The sequence below is a fragment of the Pristiophorus japonicus genome, chromosome 16, assembly GCF_044704955.1.
Source record: "Pristiophorus japonicus isolate sPriJap1 chromosome 16, sPriJap1.hap1, whole genome shotgun sequence".
NCBI classification, from domain to species: domain Eukaryota; kingdom Metazoa; phylum Chordata; class Chondrichthyes; family Pristiophoridae; genus Pristiophorus; species Pristiophorus japonicus.
Genome location: NC_091992.1, coordinates 36476640 through 36494109, shown reverse-complemented (window position 1 = coordinate 36494109; position 17470 = coordinate 36476640). Strand labels below are relative to the sequence as shown.

Below are 17470 nucleotides of genomic sequence, written 5' to 3'. Positions count from 1 at the left end.
ACACCAATGAACTTATCCCAGTCATTGGTAGTACGGATGTAAAGGTACTCCATTATGGTGCGGTGCACAAGTTACCACTGTGGATTGTTGCAGGTGATGGACCAATGCTACTCGGAAGAAGGTGGATGAGAAGATCCATTGGAGCTGGGAAGATTTTACCCCTCCAGTGATCGACGTCCCCTGTGCTCAGAGGCAAAGCAAGCCCCCACCAGAGGTTGGATCCAGCACCAGAGAGCAGACCAGCACAGCACCCGAGGCACAGACCGCTCAGCATGACTATGTGGAGATGATCCAGCTGAGACAACCCGAACGCACCTTCCAGGTTCCAGTGGCAAGACTCCGGAGGAAGAAAATCGGATCCACAGGCGACTTCCCAGCTTCGGTGGCAGAACCCGGGTGGAAGAGGATCACAGCAGTCGACATCATGGATGGAAGAAAGATGGCGCCCAAACCACGAGGTGAAATGCTGAAGAAAAAGATGGTGGCAGCCAGACCACGAGGTGCAGCGCTGATGGAGCAACACGTGGTACCAAGCGAAGAAGAGGATTGGGATAAAGATAGCAAGGCTCTCTTAAAGGAGGCCAGCAACCCACCACACTTAAAGGGACAGTTCCACATTCTCAATCAATGCAATAGCAATTGCGAGTTAAATGTAAAGCTTGTAATTGATGATCAGAGTTTTATACACGTAATAAGCAAAGAAAGGTCGTGCGATTGCGATCGGAGATACAGTTTATCTACAATCAGTAATGAAACGTTGTGCGATGTAGGATTTCAACTGTATTCTGACCATGTAGCGGGCAAACACCCATCGGGAGCACACAGGTCCAGCGGGCCATCTGATGCTGTAGTCTGCATCCCTGGGACCAGAGTGATGCACCATGGACTGTGGCCACAAGCAGCTAAACTGGAAAAGCTGCAGAGCAAGCGATATCAGGAGGGCAACGGCACCAGTATCGATACCCAGCCCCTGATCGGCTCCACCTCTCAGGCACCCAGTGGCACCAACTGCCACGAACCTGAAAGAGCAAACCGTGCTATGATGCAGCCCCAGACTCTATAGCCCCTAAGGCTACACCCGGAAATGAATGGTCACCCGCAACGATCCTCCAAAATGGGACCGGGACCAGCCAGGATCCCAACCCAAAGAAAGCCCAGGCAAGCGAGTCAGCAGTTCCCTGCGCACTGCCAGACGACTGCCCCTCAGCGACCCGGGGCGCAAGGAAAGGACAGGGAGGTCACAGGCATCTGTGAACCTGCCCGACGTTAGGAGCAACGGCAAAAGCCCCGAGAGCAGGCAACTTGAGCCAACCAGGTTCCCACTGCCAGCACTGGGCACCGCGCCACCACCAGACTGCCTGGACACCATCCAGCAGTTCTGGAACTAATTTGTCCTCACACACCTGTGCTGACACAAGTATGTATCAAGAATGTACCTCACCAGTCAAATGTACTTGCCTCACAACTGTACCACAAATGTATATGAATGTAACTAGCCACCAACATAATCTATATGTGGGAGAGAGGGAATGGAGAGGTCATGGACTCACAAACAGAAACCACCAGCACCTCTACTGCCAACGAAACACCACCTACCCATCCAAGATGGAACCAACCCCCCAAGGGTCACCCAGACAGAGCTAAGCCCAGAGCAGTCAATGCATGAAGACGATTTGCACTAAGGACTTGGGGAAGAGTGATGTCATGTATCTAGACATGTGACTGACTGCATTATTATATATGATGTGCCACCAGAGGGCACTACTATGGGAAACGTACACCAGCTGTATGGTCAATAAGGTGTGCCACCAGAGGGCATTGCAGTGGGAGACTTGTAGGTTACCTGTACAGGTGGGCCAGGCCTAGTATAAAAGGCAGGCCACCATGTGTGATCCTCACTCTGGAGTTACATTAAATGGACTAAGTTCACTACAGTTCAAGTACAATACTTTGCCTTGTGGAGTCATTATCAGAGCATCTAAAGACATTACACTGGGGACCTTTGGTGCAAAGGAGAATCATTGAGCAGCAGCAGACCAGGTGCGATGCACTGACCGGCCTTCGAAGCAAACTGACCACAATTGCAGAGAGAATGGAGAAGTTAGCCTTTACCTGTAGACCCTCTATTGCCTCCTGCGAGCTGCTTCCCTCCAGGTTAACCTGTGTCACTAGAGGCACATCCCAGCTGCCCCCAGCCCCACCCAAGCCCCCAAGACCTTGTTGTTTCTCTTTGGTGATACTGTATGACATTTAGGGCTGATTTTTAGCTTTGATGTTTTTGGGGAGATAATGGCAGCGGGGCGGGAAAGTTACAGCCCGGGAACAGTTTGCGCCTCAGTTGGTAAGTTTGGGTAGTTGGGCTCTGAGTCAGGGGCGCAGCGCTAAGGGAGGCGTTATACATCTAGCATGGGAAACTCCCGAGCTAAAGAACCGGGTCGAGAGCGCTCCGAGAAACGTCTGCGGGGTGGGGAGGGGGGGGGCGGAGAAACTACAAAAACCCACAAACATTCCCCAAATATTGCCCACGCCACCACAACACAAATCATAAAAATGATTAAAAGAAAAGCAATCACATTGACGTTAGGAGTCCATTACTTAGCTCTTCGCTGTCAGGATTGTTGCACTGCCTGATTTCCCAGGCAGTCAGTGCGGGCACACTTTGCGTGAACGGGTAGGACTGAAGTTCAAACCCGCGCCAGTGTCGCAACCAGGGGCAGCTCTTCCAGGAGGTGCTGCTCCGTGCCGCCGCTAAACTGGACCCATGAATCGCCGCAGGGTGCTGGAAGCTGACCGCACGGCCAAAGCACCTCACCGCATCCATTACCGCTGCTATGGGGCGAAAAACCGAGTGCAGAGACCCAAAAATCCAGCCAGTATAATCCTAACCTACTGGACATTCTAGATGTACCTCTCATCATAGGTGCCAGTGAGGTTGCCGGATGGTGTGTGTCAATGGGAACCTATTGGGAGTGGGCTAACCATCTACCTCTTTGATCTGGATATTGGCTTCACAGCTGCAGGTGTCTAGTCCTGCACGTTTTCCACCACATTTACAGTTATTGGAGTGAGCTGGTGTGAGGGCTGTCATTCTGAGAGACGACTCTTACCATCATGCAAATACCAGCCGTGCCCCGGCTATTAGGTACTGCCTCACCATGCCCAATGATGAGTGTATGTCAACAAACCTGATAGCACCAACGAGATCTATGAACTCCACTCAAATGGGTGGCGTTTAGTGTGGACAAATGCAATGACAAATGCAAATGCAAGTAGATTGGGGAAGGGAAAAAAAAACAGTCGGTAGGCCGAATTCTCTCGGTCATTCGGCTGGATTCCTGCCATTACTCCAGTCAGAGTCCAGCAGAATGATTTGGCAAAAGACTGGGCAGCGGCAGACTGGCCATATGGGAAATCCCGAGTGATCCCGTGAATGGTTCCATAGCGCTGTATTGTTGGCTCCCCTTTTTCCTTGCGAATCTTGACGAATCCCAAGTCCTTTCAGGGGAGCCAGTCTGATCGTAGCTGGAACCCATATATCTCAATCTTAGTTACAAGGCACCTTTGCGGACTGGTTGGACAGGTTGGGGCCAAGGCAGAATCTCCTTACACTATGAGTTCCTGCATTCTTTATCATTAAGGGACCATTAGAGGCCAATGTGGTCAGTGAGATGAGGCACGTCAGCCTCCAGCAGAGCAAAAATGGGCCCCAACAGGGAGTGGGGAGGGATCCAGGCTTAGAAAGCTCTCTGGACCCTGGCTATTTACACAGGGGGCCATGGGGGGAATGCACTGCAGGAAATTGCATGTGTGTTCATTTACATGTATTTACATTGGATTATAATATTATAATAATGTGTTGTCAACTTTTCTTAATGAGAGCTTCCTACCCTAACTCCAGCCTGACCAGAAGTTGTTAACTGGCGTGTTATGGGCAGAAATCCAGTGAGCACACATTCCACTTCCACCTCCATCGCAAGTGGTGGAAACTATCAGAAAAATCACTCCAGTTCTGTCTTGTCTCCCTTGTAACACACAGACCAACAGCCACAAAACATCCTGCACAATATCTTGCTGTGTTAAATCTGTTTGAAGGTGTCGCTTGAAACCAGCGTTCTAATAAAGCCCCCCTCCTGTCACTTTGGCTCAGAGGAGTGGCTTGCCTGAATAAGAAAATACCTCACAGCACCATACAACCCACTCATCAATATTTCAACCACCAGCACAGCTACACACATCCCGGAGGAGGCAGAGAGTAAGTTTGAGGAAGTGGCATTTGGTGAGTCACAGTGCACTAGTGAGAAGGAGCAAGGGGTGGTGTCAGAAGCAGGAACCTTCCCCTCTCTACTTTGGGAAATCCATAATGCAGAGATATTGGGCAGATGTATCACGCTCCTGTCGCTATTCAATGGGAAAGCAAATGGATGTACTGGCCCGACTTAAAAATGCATTGTTGAGGATCAACTGTTAGTCAACCTCTTACCTTTCATGGTTCACACCGACATGCTTCGAGTAAGCATGAGACACTTGATGGTAGAGCAGACTTTATTCATATACAGGATCGGTGTTTGGCCTAACCGTATACAGCTTTTCGGTTTATGTACCTTGCAAGCTTTTCAAATAACCATGGAAAAGCATACTCCTTTATTTTGCCTACATCAAAGGTACATGTCACAGAAAAGACCTCATACAGTGTCTGTTCCTCAATCCTTTGAAAACAGTCTATCTACATAAATAAGTCGCAGTTGCTTACTTCAAAGATGCTTCTCGCAAGCAAGATTTCCTAATTTAACTGTTCTCAAATCCTTTGAGGAGTAGATTATTGACCACATACCTTTCTATAATATAATGAATTGACCTCTCTGCCTAGGTTTAATACACTAGCCACTAAAGTTATGCTTTAATCACTCAAGGTCAATGTCATTGCTGCCAATTATTTCCTTCCTTAAGCATTTGTCAGAGATAATATTTAGACATTCAAAGCAGAAAATAAGGTCATGCTCTCTTCTCATGGCACTCTGCTGCTATCTTATTTATTTTAGAAAGCCTTTTGCTCTGATAAAATTATCGATTATCGATTGCTCGATTATTAACCCTTAACCCCCCAAAGTGCCTAACATATGACTCTCCAGGATGTCCAACACGCATCAGTCACTTGTTTGATACAACTGTGGACAACTAATTAGCTGATAGTGCAGATGCTGCTTATCCTAGTCTGGATGTGACCTTGACTGTTGTTCCATCAAAATACTGCTGCTTCAGGGCCTCCCCTTTAAGGTGTTGCTGGAGGCACATGATGAGAATCTGCCCTGCCGGTTTTCCCGCCCTCCCAATGGGAGAGCTGTCTAAAAACAATGTGATTAGCGTTGGCAGCTCAGCTCACGAGGACCAACCAGGCTTCCTGCTGACATCATCAGGCAGGTGGAGTGGATGCCTCCGCCCTCCCCTACTGCTCGCTCAATCTGCGCTCCACACTAGGTCGGCAAAAGCCGGCCATATTGCAGAAGTGGAAATAAGTGGTTTTGTTAACAAAGAGAATGTGAGGTAGGAAGCAATGATGAGGAACAAGATAAGGAAGGTTCTGTAAATTGGGCAGGAGTTTTCTATTTTCTGGCCGTTAATCGCCCAGTTCCTGTTGCCAAGACCACTTTTGTTGGCTTCAATACCAGAATAATCCCACAACGTTGTACTTTCAGAGGGGCCCTGCCCTCACAGGAAACTCAGGTTGGAGACAGACCTATAACACTGCAGCCCTACTTCTCTGACCTGCACTCCCTGTGAGTCCAGCTCCTCACTGGGAGCACGGAAAATACCTGTACTTTATGTCTGATTAGTCACATCTTGATCTGGTTTAAAAACTGCAAAAAATGTATACCATCCCATCACTGGATTCAGTTCCTGCGATTGCCCATCTCCGTCCATGCCTCAGCTCATCCGCTGCTGAAGCCCTCATCCAGGCCTTTGTTACCACTAGACTTCACTATTCCAACGCACTCCTGTTTGGCCTCCCACGTTCTACCCTATGTAAACTAGAGGTGATCCAAAACTTAGTTGCCCGTGTCCTAACTCGCACCAAGTCCCGCTCACTCATCACCTCTGTGCTCGCTGACCTATGTTGGCTCCCGGTTAAGCAACACCTCAATTTCAAAATTCTCATCCTTGTTTTCAAATCCCTCCATGACCTCGCTCCTCCCTATCTCCGTAATCTCCTCCAGCCCCACAACGCCCTGAGATATCTGCGCTCCTCTAATTCTGCCCTTTGGAGCATCCCTGATTATAATCACTCAACCATTGGTGGTCGTACCTTCTGTTGCCTAGGCCCTAAGCTCTGGAATTCCCTGCCTAAACCTCTCCGCCTCTCTTTCCTCCTTCAAGATGCTCCTTAAAACCTACCTCTTTGACCAAGCTTTTGGTCATCTGCCCTAATTTCTCCTTATGCAACTCGGTGTCAAATTTTTTATCTCATAATACTCCTGTGAAGTACCTTGGGACATTTCATTACGTTAAAGGTGCTATATAAATACAAGTTGTTGTTATATAGCTCAGTTAATGAATTAGTCATCTTAAGATGTATATTTAATCTTAACACTATTTTATTTTAAATTTCTTCTTATGTTGATGTTTTAATTTATGTCTTAAGGTGATCAATTCATTTTGAGCTCTGGCAGTTAGCAGCTGGTGATTAACTCTGATTCGTTATTCAAACCAATGGAAATAAACAGTTTACGCTGGAACTAATGTTCTCCAGGCATGATTTTTAGCCAGCCCTGTAAAAACAGAAATCTTAATTAAGCGTTTCATTTGTAGTTAAGCGTTTCATTTCTATGTATTTAAACAAGTATTGTAATCTCTTGTGAGGACTGCTGTTCAGAGATTTCATACACAAATGAAATGTATCTGCCTACGTAACAACATTGACTGCACTTCAAATTGAATTCATGGTTGCAAACCACTTTGGGATGCTCTGGGACAGTGATAAGGTGCTATATAAAAGTAAGCGCTTTCTTTACCTGTTGCTGTGGACTATGTAAAACTTCCTGCTATTGCAATAAAATAGGCCCAATCCCAAAAAATCAGCTGATATTTTTTTTGCAAATGTTGTGGTTTTAGATGACTGTGCCTTGAAACCTCCAGTAAGCAGGTGTGAAGACTATTTTGGTACTAACTGTGAATCATGCAAGAATCCTATTTACTGTATTGTCTCATGATTCTTCACTCTTCATGGGAGAACTTAATTGAACCATGTCAACTAAATAGTTCACAAACTTGAGAATGACCCACTTGACTTTGCTATCAAGTGTGACATATATTGCCTCTAGTATTCCTAAAGACCTCAGTTTGGACATTGGTTGCAAAATCCAAACTACAATCAGAAACAATATAAACTCCAGAGGATGATAATAAATATAATAAATATAACATGCTGGGTCACAGAGTGTTGGGAAAATATAGAGTAGACGGAAATGGAAATGGCATTGTCCTATAAATCAGGAGCATGTGGGACATGGAAGAAGTTGCTTTTGTGGAAGGTAGAAATTTACACCATGTACTATTCCGATTAATGTGAAAAAATCCAAGCAGCCCTAGGGGTATGGTCAGCACAGGAAGTAAGACATTTTGCTTTATGAAAACAGGGAGGGCTTATAAGAAGAGGAAAGTTAATGGATGATTGCAATCAACCAAATATAAGGTAGAAAATTCAAGTGGTCAGAATTGGTAAAAGTAATCCATGACTGCTTCAAGGCCCGGTGCATTAGTGAAGCCACAAGAGGCAGTGTTCATCCTGATATAGTATTCATAAATGACCCAGGCAATGTGCAGGAAATGGAAGTCAGGGCAACCTTGGGGAACAGCAAGCACAAATGATCACATTCATGATCTGAGGTTCAGTAATATCAAAGATAGGGAGTCAGGTATGTAACTTTAAAATAGATGAGGGAACAATTGAAGCAAATTGATTGAGGGGAGTTGTTCAACAATACTTCAGGAGAAGACAAGTGGACCTCCACAAAAGGAATAATGTCAAACATGCTGAATAATCACACACCTAGACAGGAGATTCAGACAAAACAAACATGAGTCTAAATGGATTAACAAACAAATCAAAAGTGACATTTAAAAAAAACTGGGATGAATAGAAGAAAATACAGCAACACATTCAATGGGTGATCTGGGGGGCAAAGAACGATCGAGAAAAAAGCATTGCTGCAGCGGTAAGTCATCAGAGTAAGAATTTAATTCAGTACTTCAACAGGAAGAGGATAGACAGAAATGAGGTGAGCACCAAAAAAAGCTGCAAATGGGCTTGAAACAGATGAAGAGCAAAAGATAGCAAATATTCTGACTAACTAATTCCTCCAAATATTCACAAGAATTGAGCAAAAAGCTCTTGCAAACAGAAAGAAACTAGGAAAAAAATAATGACTTCAATATAAAGTTCTAGACAAGCTAAAAGGGCACACAACAAACAAATCCCCAAGGACAAATGAGCCTGGAAATTCCACTAGGGCTGTTCCATTAACGCAAATGCATTTACATACACTTAGCAGTTATTTCCACCATGCACCAGGTCAGTGTCAGCTTGGCTCAGCAGGTAGCACTCTTGCCCAGGTCGGAAGGGTGTCAGTTCTAAGTCCCATTTCAGTGCCATACTTAAAAGTGCTCATACATGTCAATCATTTATTTTTAATCTTGATTTTCTTCAACTGATCCCCATGTGGTGGTAAAGCTAGGCAGGGAAGAAGAAAATCACAGCATGGAGGGGATTGCAAATCTGCTACAGAAGGATGGGAACAAGTTGTGGCAATGTTTGCTCCCATCTATTAGCTCTCCAACCCAGCAGGCAGTAGGCTTTCTGAGCCATCAGATATTAAGATGTCAGATTCGTACTGCCATAAACTGCTGCTCCCTTTCACTCATGACCCAAGGTCAGATTCAAAAATGAATCCAATTCCCTTTATTATTGAAAGCACAAATTGCATGAAAAACCAAACACGAAAACTGCATTTAAACTTGATCTCTTAGCCTCTTAGGATTTGTCATCTTTGAAACAACACCAACTTCTATTTATATAGCGCCTAATTAACCTAGTAAAACATCCCAAGGCGCTTCATAGGAGCGTTATCAAAAACAAAATTTGACACCGAGCCATATAAGGAGATGTTAAGGATGATCACCAAAGGCTTGGTCAAAGAGGTAGGTTTTAAGGAGTGTCTTAAAGGATGAAAGAGAGGTAGAGAGGCAGGGAGGTTTAGGGAGGGAATTCCAGAGCTTAGGGCCTTGGCAGCTGAAGGCATGACTGCCAATGGTGGAGCAATTAAAATCGGGATGTTAAAAGAGGCCAGAATTAGTGGAGCGCAGGGATCGCAGGGATTGTTGGGCTGGAGGAGTTGACAGAGATAGGGAGGGGTGAGGCCATGGAGGGATTTGAAAACAAGGATGAGAATTTTGAAATCGAGGCATTGCTTAATCAAGTGCCAATGTAGGTCAGCGAGCACAGGAGCGATGGATGAACAGAACTTGGTGCGAGTTAGGGCACGGGCAGCAGAGACTTGGCTGGCCTCAAGTTTATGGAGGTTGAGCTAGGGAGGCCGGCCAGGAATGTGTTAGAATAGTCAAGTCTAGAGGTAACAAAGGCAAAGATGAGCATTTCAGCAGCAGATAAACTGAGGCAAGGCAGGGACAGGCGATGTTACAGAGGTAGAAATGAGCAGTCTTGGTGATGGTGTGGATATGAGGTGCTATTTCCATATTTTCAGTCAATCTGATCAATAAATAAACAACATCCAGATCACATCACTGTCCATTTAATCCATTTTTCAACAACATTTTGAAAGGAAAGAAGCACGTTAAGCAATTGCAGATTGTCTTGATGCGAGATTAACAGCCCAAAACAGCAAAATGTGCATTGTGCAATTAGGCTTGGTACTAAAAGCATCAAAATCATTTAGTTGCTTCAGGGAAATGAGTTAGATTACATATGTAATTTAAAACCTCTACATCACTTCCACGAAATTATCAGACATTTTAAAATTAAAATGATGTTAAGATTCTTTTTAAAACTTGTATGCACAATAAATTTCTAATTAAATTGCAATAATGTATGTACCTTGACAAGTTGTAAAAGAATAATCTAGGTCAGGTTACATTCACACTGTGTGGTTGATTTTTGTATTCAGCATTAATCAGGTGGGCAGTGGGCAGGGCTGATGAGTGATGGTTAGCTATTTTCATGGTCGGGCCTCATTTTAATGTTGCCAATGCAAACCACGCTGCTTATCGGCAGTTTACCATCTGGAGGTGGCCCAATTGATTTCCATGGGCCTGCAGCAACACCTTAAAAGGGGAGGCGTCAAAGTAGGGTTGCAGCTCTCCACGGTTGTCCTGGACTCTCCAGGAATTAAAGATTAACCACCAGGAATTTTGCTATGAGCAATCGAGGAGAAAAATCATACACCTTTTAAAAAAAAAAAATTGTGATTTTATTTTTCATTTTCTTTGAGCATTTTCGTTGACTCAATTTTAAAATATTGAACTCAGGATAAACTGATAGTCAAGCATCATCCAATTGGGTACTTAAGAGTCTGTTTGCTTTATGATTGGAGCGAGAGGACGGTGTGTCATGAGGGTGGACGTGTCGAGTGACCAATGGCAGGAGTGTGGGGGGCGGGATGGTTGGAGGTCGGAAGTCATGTGATCAGATTGACTGAAAATATGGAAATAGCACCTCATATCCACACCATCACTAAGACTACCCATTTCCACCTCTGTAACATTGCCCGTCTCTGCCTTGTCTCAGCTTATCTGCTGCTGAAATGCTCATCTTTGCCTTTGTTGCCTCTAGACCTAACTATTCCAACACATTCCTGGCCGGCGTCCCTGGTGTGATGAAACCTGTAAGAATATTGTCCAACCAGAGTTGGCAACCTTGGGTCATGAGTGAAAGAAAGCAGCAGTTTATGGTGGGAGGAAACATTTTTGTAGCTCCTATAGGAGTAAGGAAATCAAATATTGGAAAATTTTAAGGTTCAAAGCACACAAGTAACTGCACTAAAAATAAATGCCAAACCTGCTTCCACCTTTCCCTGACTGCAGCTGAGGATCCCTTTAAAGTACATTCAAAATGGCTGTCTCCTGATTTCTATTGCCCATGTTTGGTGGGCGGGAGCAGAGACTGGCGGCAGCAATGTGGGCAGACACAAACATGGTGTCGGGGGTTGTAACTATGTCCTCTGAGCCTAATTTACATTTAATCATGAGGTTCCCACCTGTTTCCGGCAGGAGCTCTGGCTGCAGGGTAGAAATCTGCCCAAAAGTCAGAACAGGTGGTCAACAATGGGTAAAATGGCACTCCAGTTTCCCATGTGATTTTGGCCCTAGGTGAAAATTGGAAGGACAAAGGCAGCAGACGCATGGGAACACCATCACCTCCATGTTCCCCTCTGTTATGTCTAATGTCCTTATGACTGACTCCGCGAGGCAATGTGTTGTAATCAAACTGTAGTGACCTTGGTCCTTTACTCATAACTCCAGAGTCAGGCAGTCACATGATGGCTACCCTTTTATACAGCCTCTGCCACCAGGGCAGGAAATCCCGGTCTCCACCAGTTGCACCCTCTAGTGGTGCTAGCATAGTATATACACAGTGTAAACCTTATTGATAGTACATCAGGTAAACAATTCTCCATCTTATGCAACTATACAGTGACTACACAGAGATTATATCTATAGTCTACATATATTACACCCTCCAAGTTACACACCATCCTGACTTGGAAATATACTGGATCAAAATCTTGGAACTCCCTCCCTTACAGCACGGTGGGAGCACCTTCACCACAAGGACTGCAGTGGCTCAAGAAGGCAGCTCACCACCACCTTCTCAAGGACAATTAGGGATGGGCCATAAATCCTGACCTTGCCAGCGATGCCCACATCCCAGGAACAATTTTTTTTTAAAGTAAAGACAGGAAAATTTCACACTGAATTTTCTTTAAAACTAAATTACAAAATATTCTCTATAGTTGACAACTCACGCATTCAGAATCTTTGGCTCCAAGTGACCACATGATAACAAGAGACGTATATGTAAAGGGAACTCAAATCCCCTGGGAGGAGAGACACACCAACGTTAGCGTCCTCGACCAGGCCAACATCCCAGCATTGAAGCACTGATCACATTTGAAGGTTGATGAGCGAAATGAATACTTTTTTCACTTCTGAAGATGACTCAGTGGCCCTGGTAATAGAGGTTTGGTGTGCAGCTAAAATTGCTACTCTAGAAGTTACTGCTGAAATGGTCTTAGAACTGTATACATTTACAGCACATAAGGTGCCCATCATGTTTGTGTCAGCTCTTAGCTTGCGCAATCCAAACTAATCTCATTGTTCTTGTATTGCCCTCTGTACTCCCTCTGCTTCAAATATTTTCCTAATCTTCCCTTAAAGCTGCAATGGTCTCTATGTCAACTACAACCCTGGGAAAATATCCCATGCTTCAAATGTTCTCTGCATAAAGATATTTCTCCTAACCTCTCTCCTCACTTTCTTAGTGACAATTTTAAATGGATGTCTCCTTGTCACTGACTCCACAACTGGAGGAATTAGTCTTTCCCTATTCACCCTAACAACATTTTTTATCATTTTAAAAACTTCGAGAAGAGACTTGTGACCCTCTGGAGTTAGAAAAAGAAAAAAAAAAGACTTGCATTTATATAGCGCCTTTCACGACATCAAGGATGTCCCAAAGCGCTTTACAGCCGATGAAGTACTTTTTGAAGTGTAGTCACTGTTGTAATGGAAACGCAGCAGCCAATTTGCGCACATCAAGCTCCCACAAACAGCAATGTGATAATGACCAGATAATCTGTTTTAGTGATGTTGATTGAGGGATAAATATTGGCTGGGCCACCGGGGATAACTCTGCTGTTCTTTTTCGATATAGTTCCATGGGATCTTTTACGTACACTTGAAAGAGCATTTGAAAGATGGTACCTCCAACACTGCAGCACTCCCTCAGTACTGCTTTGGAGTATCAGCCTAGATTTTTGTGCTCACGTCTCTGGAGTGGGACTTGAACCCACAACCTTTTGACTTGGAGGCAAGAGTGCTACCAACTATTTTAATGTAAAATTTTAAATCAAATGTCTCCTTATTAAAGGGGCATTAGAACCGACAAATTAACAAATTAAACTTTTGAAAAACTATGGTCAAATTAAAATTTGGTTGCCAGGGGTGATGATGCACTCCAGTCCCTCATGGAAGGCCGCGAGCGTACCGGTGGACACCACGTGCTCCATCTCCAGGGGTACCCTGGCTCGGATGTAACTACGGAAGAGAGGCAGGCAGTCGGGCTGAACGACCCCCTCGACCGCCCACTGCCTGGACCGGCTGATGGCCCCCTTGGCCATGCCCAGGAGCAATCTTACGAGGAGGCTTTCCGAGCTGCCTGCTCCCCTCGACACCGATCAGGAGCGTGGGACTGAAGTGCAGCCAAAAATAGAGCAGCAGCCCCTTTAAATAATGGAAGAGGGGCTGCAACCTCACACACTGTACATAAACGTGGATCACGGACTACTCCAGACCGCAGAAATTACAGGCAGCCTGGGAGTCCATGAACCGACTTAAAAACTTATTGCACGGGACTGTCCTGTGCAACACCCTCCAGGCCAAGTCCCTAATAATAAAGGGAGGACTCCCGCATAGAGAGCACTCCATGGTGGACCCTCACCTCCTCCGGACAGCAAGTTGGAGCGCCATGGCGTGTTCAGATGGCAGGCGAGGATGGCAAAATGAAAAGTGCGCAAGATCAGCCCGTACAGGAATCCCCTGCACGGGCTGGGGAGGAAGAGGCTCAAGTTCTGAGGCGGTGGCTCCTGAGGGAGGTTTCGGGCTTGGGCCGATGAGGAATTCCGTCCGGACGGGGGTCAGTTTGGATGGGATCGCCCCACGTGCGTGAGCCTCCTCAACACGTCTAACGGAGTCAGGGCCCAGTGCTGTTTTTAGTGACTTGATGGCATTGGCCGCAAGCCAGACGTTGGCCCAGGATAGACGCCATGCCAGTTCTTCCGGCGCCATCCAACAAGCTTTTCCGCCATCCAGCAGGTCCCTGCCCCTGGTCACTTTGCCAAACACAGCCCCCTCATCCGCCTACCACCTAAAACCGCCGTCATGAAGGTACGGATTCCTGAGCAGCAGCTCACGAAGGATAGCTGCCACTCCAGACGGGGGAGAACTGCGCTTGGTGGCGACCTTGTTCCAGACCCTGATGAGTTACTGGTAAAAGACTGGCAGCCCCCGCATGGCAGTCCTGACGCCCCACAGGCTCACAAACAGGAGCTGCGCGTCATAATTGAGGCCATACTGCTGGCTATTATTTAACTGGAGAAAGATTGCAAAGTGCCACAGTACAGCGGGAGCTGAGGGTCCTTGTGCATGAAACACAAAAGGATAGTATGCAGGTACAGCAAGTGATCAGGAAGGCCAATGGTATCTTGGCTTTTATTGCAAAGGGGATGGAGTATAAAAGCAGGGAAGTCTTACTACAGCTATATAAGGTATTGGTGAGGCCACACCTGGAATACTGCGTGCAGTTTTGGTTTCCATATTTACGAAAGGATATGGAGGCAGTTCGGAGAAGGTTGACTAGGTTGATTCCAGAGATGAGGGAGTTGGCTTATGAGGAAAGGTTGAGTAGGTCGCCAGCACACACCATCTGGGAGGATGCTCGATGTACAGGTATCTCTGCAGGGTCTGAAGATGGAAAGTCGCAGCCTGGGTGCTCAGGCACACTGACGCCTGACTGCCCTCCCTAAGCGGGAGATTCAGAACCACAGCAGAGACCCTGTGCTTCCTGTTGTCCCAGAAGAAGTTGACGAGCTTCTTCTGTATCTTGGTGACAAACGCAGGGGGAGTAGCCAAAGTGACCAACCGGTACTACATCATAGCGGCCACCAGCTGGTTTATGACTAATGCTTGGCTCCTGTAGGACAGCATTCAGTACAGGCCTATCCAGCGCCCTAGGCAAGTGCCGACTTTGGCCTCCAGCTCTTGCCAGTTCGCCGGCCAGGCTTCCTCGGCAGGGCTAATGTAGACTCCCAGATAGAGGAGATGCTGGTATCACTACTGCCCTGTAGACCATAAGCTTGGTACCAGATTTGAGGTCCTGATCTTCAAACATTCTCTACCTCAGGCGACCGAAGGCAGCGCTGGCCCACCGGAGGCGGTGTTGGATCTTGTCGTCGATATCTGCCCCTGCTGATAGTAGGCTCCCGAGGTATGGAAAATGGTCCACGTTGTCCAAAGCCGCGCCGTGGATTTTGATGACCGAGGGGTGGTGCTGTGAGGCAGGGTCAGGTTGGTGGAGGACCTTTGTCTTACAGAAGTTTAGTGTAAGGCCCATGCTTTCGTGCACCTCTTTGAAGATGTTGACGATGGTTTGGAGTTCGGCCTCTGAATGTGTGCAGACACAAGCGTCACCCGCTCTTCTATATGGTTCAGAGACGTGGACCAAAAACAGTAGACACCTCAAATCACTGGAGAAGTACCACCAACTCCGCAAGATCCTGCAAATCCACTGGGAGGATAGATGCACCAATGTTAGTGTTCTCGATCAACCCAACATCCCCAGCATCGAAGCACTGACCACCATCGAACAGTTCCGTTGGGCAGGCCACATCATCCGCATGGCCGACATGAGATCCCCAAAGCAAGCGCTCTACTCGGAACTCCTACATGGCAAGTGAGCCCCAGGTGGGCAGAGGAACCGTTTCAAGGACACCTTCAAAGCCTCCTTGATAAAGTGCAACATCCCCACCGGCATCTGGGAATCCCTGGCCCAAGACTGCCCTAAGTGGAGGAAGAGCATCCGGGAGGGCGCTGAGCACCTTGAGTCTCGTCGCTGAGAGCAGGCAGAAATCAAGCGCAGGCAGCGGAAGTAGCGTGCAGCAAACCAGGCTCCCTGCCCACCCTTTCCTTCAACTACGGTTTGTCCCACTGTGACAGAGACTAATTCCCGTATTGGACTGTACAGTCACCTGAGAACTCACTTTTGGAGTGGAGCAAGTCTTCCTCGATTTCAAGGGACTGCCAATGATGATGGTGATGAGAGGAGATGCGGTGTGCTTCAGGCAAAAGGCCTGAACTCCTCTGGCAGGGAGTCCACTTGCCACTGACCCAGCAGGAGACCAGAACATTTCTCCCAGCTGATCCTTGCGAAGGATGCGGCCAAATAAATCTGCTGGCGAAGTACTTCTTCCGCCAGCAGAACGGCCTCAAATTACGACATGCAGGTCAAGGGGATCCGTGACCATGAGGAGCACGTCATTGGTGTAAGCCGAGAGGATGACCTCCACGCCCAGTCCTTGCACACTCAGTCCCGTCAACCTCTTCCACAAGAGGCGCAGGAGAGGCTCCACACATATGGCATATAAATGGCCAGACTAAATTCAATGGAATCTTTTACATCCACCAGCGAGGGCAGACGGGACCACAGTTTAACATCTCATCCGAAAGATGGCACCTCCAACCGTGCAACACTCCCTCAGCACTGCACTGGAGTGTCAGCCTAGATTTTATTTGCTCATATCTCTGGAGCGGGACTTGAACCCACAACCTTCTGACTCAGAGACAATAGTGCGACCAAAAGAGGAAATCTGGTCACAGGTGTTGCTAACATCATTAAATTGTGGTTTTAATAACATTTAAATAGAAACTCTTGTTCCAGGCACAATGCAATTCAGAGGCCACAGAAAATATCGGGCTGATACAGAGCACTGCAGCTCTGCACTCTTTATTTTCAACCATACTGCACCTTGCTTTAGTTAGAGGGTTATTGGGTGTGTATGGGTTTGCTACAGGGTTTTAAAAGGTTGCTGAGTAAAGAGGACATTCCCACTTGAGTTACTAATTAGTTATGACTGTGAGGAGTTATGAGCTCGCACGGCCTCCTGGAGCTTGATTTGATTGCTTTGGACAGGCTGGCAGGATTTCTCAGAGGTTTTTCTGAGTTGGCTGCATGATTCTTTTCCTCTGGTCTCATGCCTCTCCCAGGAGACTGCATGATTAGTGGATGTGTGTGTGTGTGTGTGTGTGGTTGCACCATGTTAGAATGGGGTAAGCTTGATGGGCCTAGCCCATCCCTTCCCATTCAACAAATGACTGTGAATAACTGTAATGGAATAAGTTTAAAAAGGCTCAAACCACCATAGTTTTGCACTGCAAACCTTACGATGTTGCTAGATGTTGATGCATTTGAAATGTCAAATTTCAAGATCAGTTATGTTTGCTTGTTTCGCTGACAGAATGTATTAAGTAATATTACATTTTTGCCAATTATGATATATATTGTTTAAAACGAAAAATAACTTTTGACAGTCCCACTATCGTTTGCTTCTTTCAAAACATTGCAGTTTTATCTCCACAGCACGCGTGCGGTGTAAAGGATGGGTTCCCCGCCTGGAGAGTAGACCAGGAG

General features: G+C 46.4%; 1 protein-coding gene across 2 annotated transcripts in view; it reads right to left on the bottom strand.

Annotated features, from left to right (window-relative positions):
- galnt17 (polypeptide N-acetylgalactosaminyltransferase 17) overlaps positions 1-12159 on the bottom strand; it is a 472564-nt gene extending 460405 nt beyond the window's left edge. For both annotated transcript variants that reach the window (XM_070857213.1, XM_070857214.1), the window contains exon 1: positions 12033-12159. Coding sequence is in view for 1 of the 2 variants with exons in the window: in XM_070857214.1 (XP_070713315.1) it covers positions 12033-12036 (4 nt within the window). In the remaining variant the exon portion in view is untranslated. The remainder of the gene's footprint in view (positions 1-12032) is intronic.
- Between the last annotated feature and the right edge of the window lie 5311 nt (positions 12160-17470).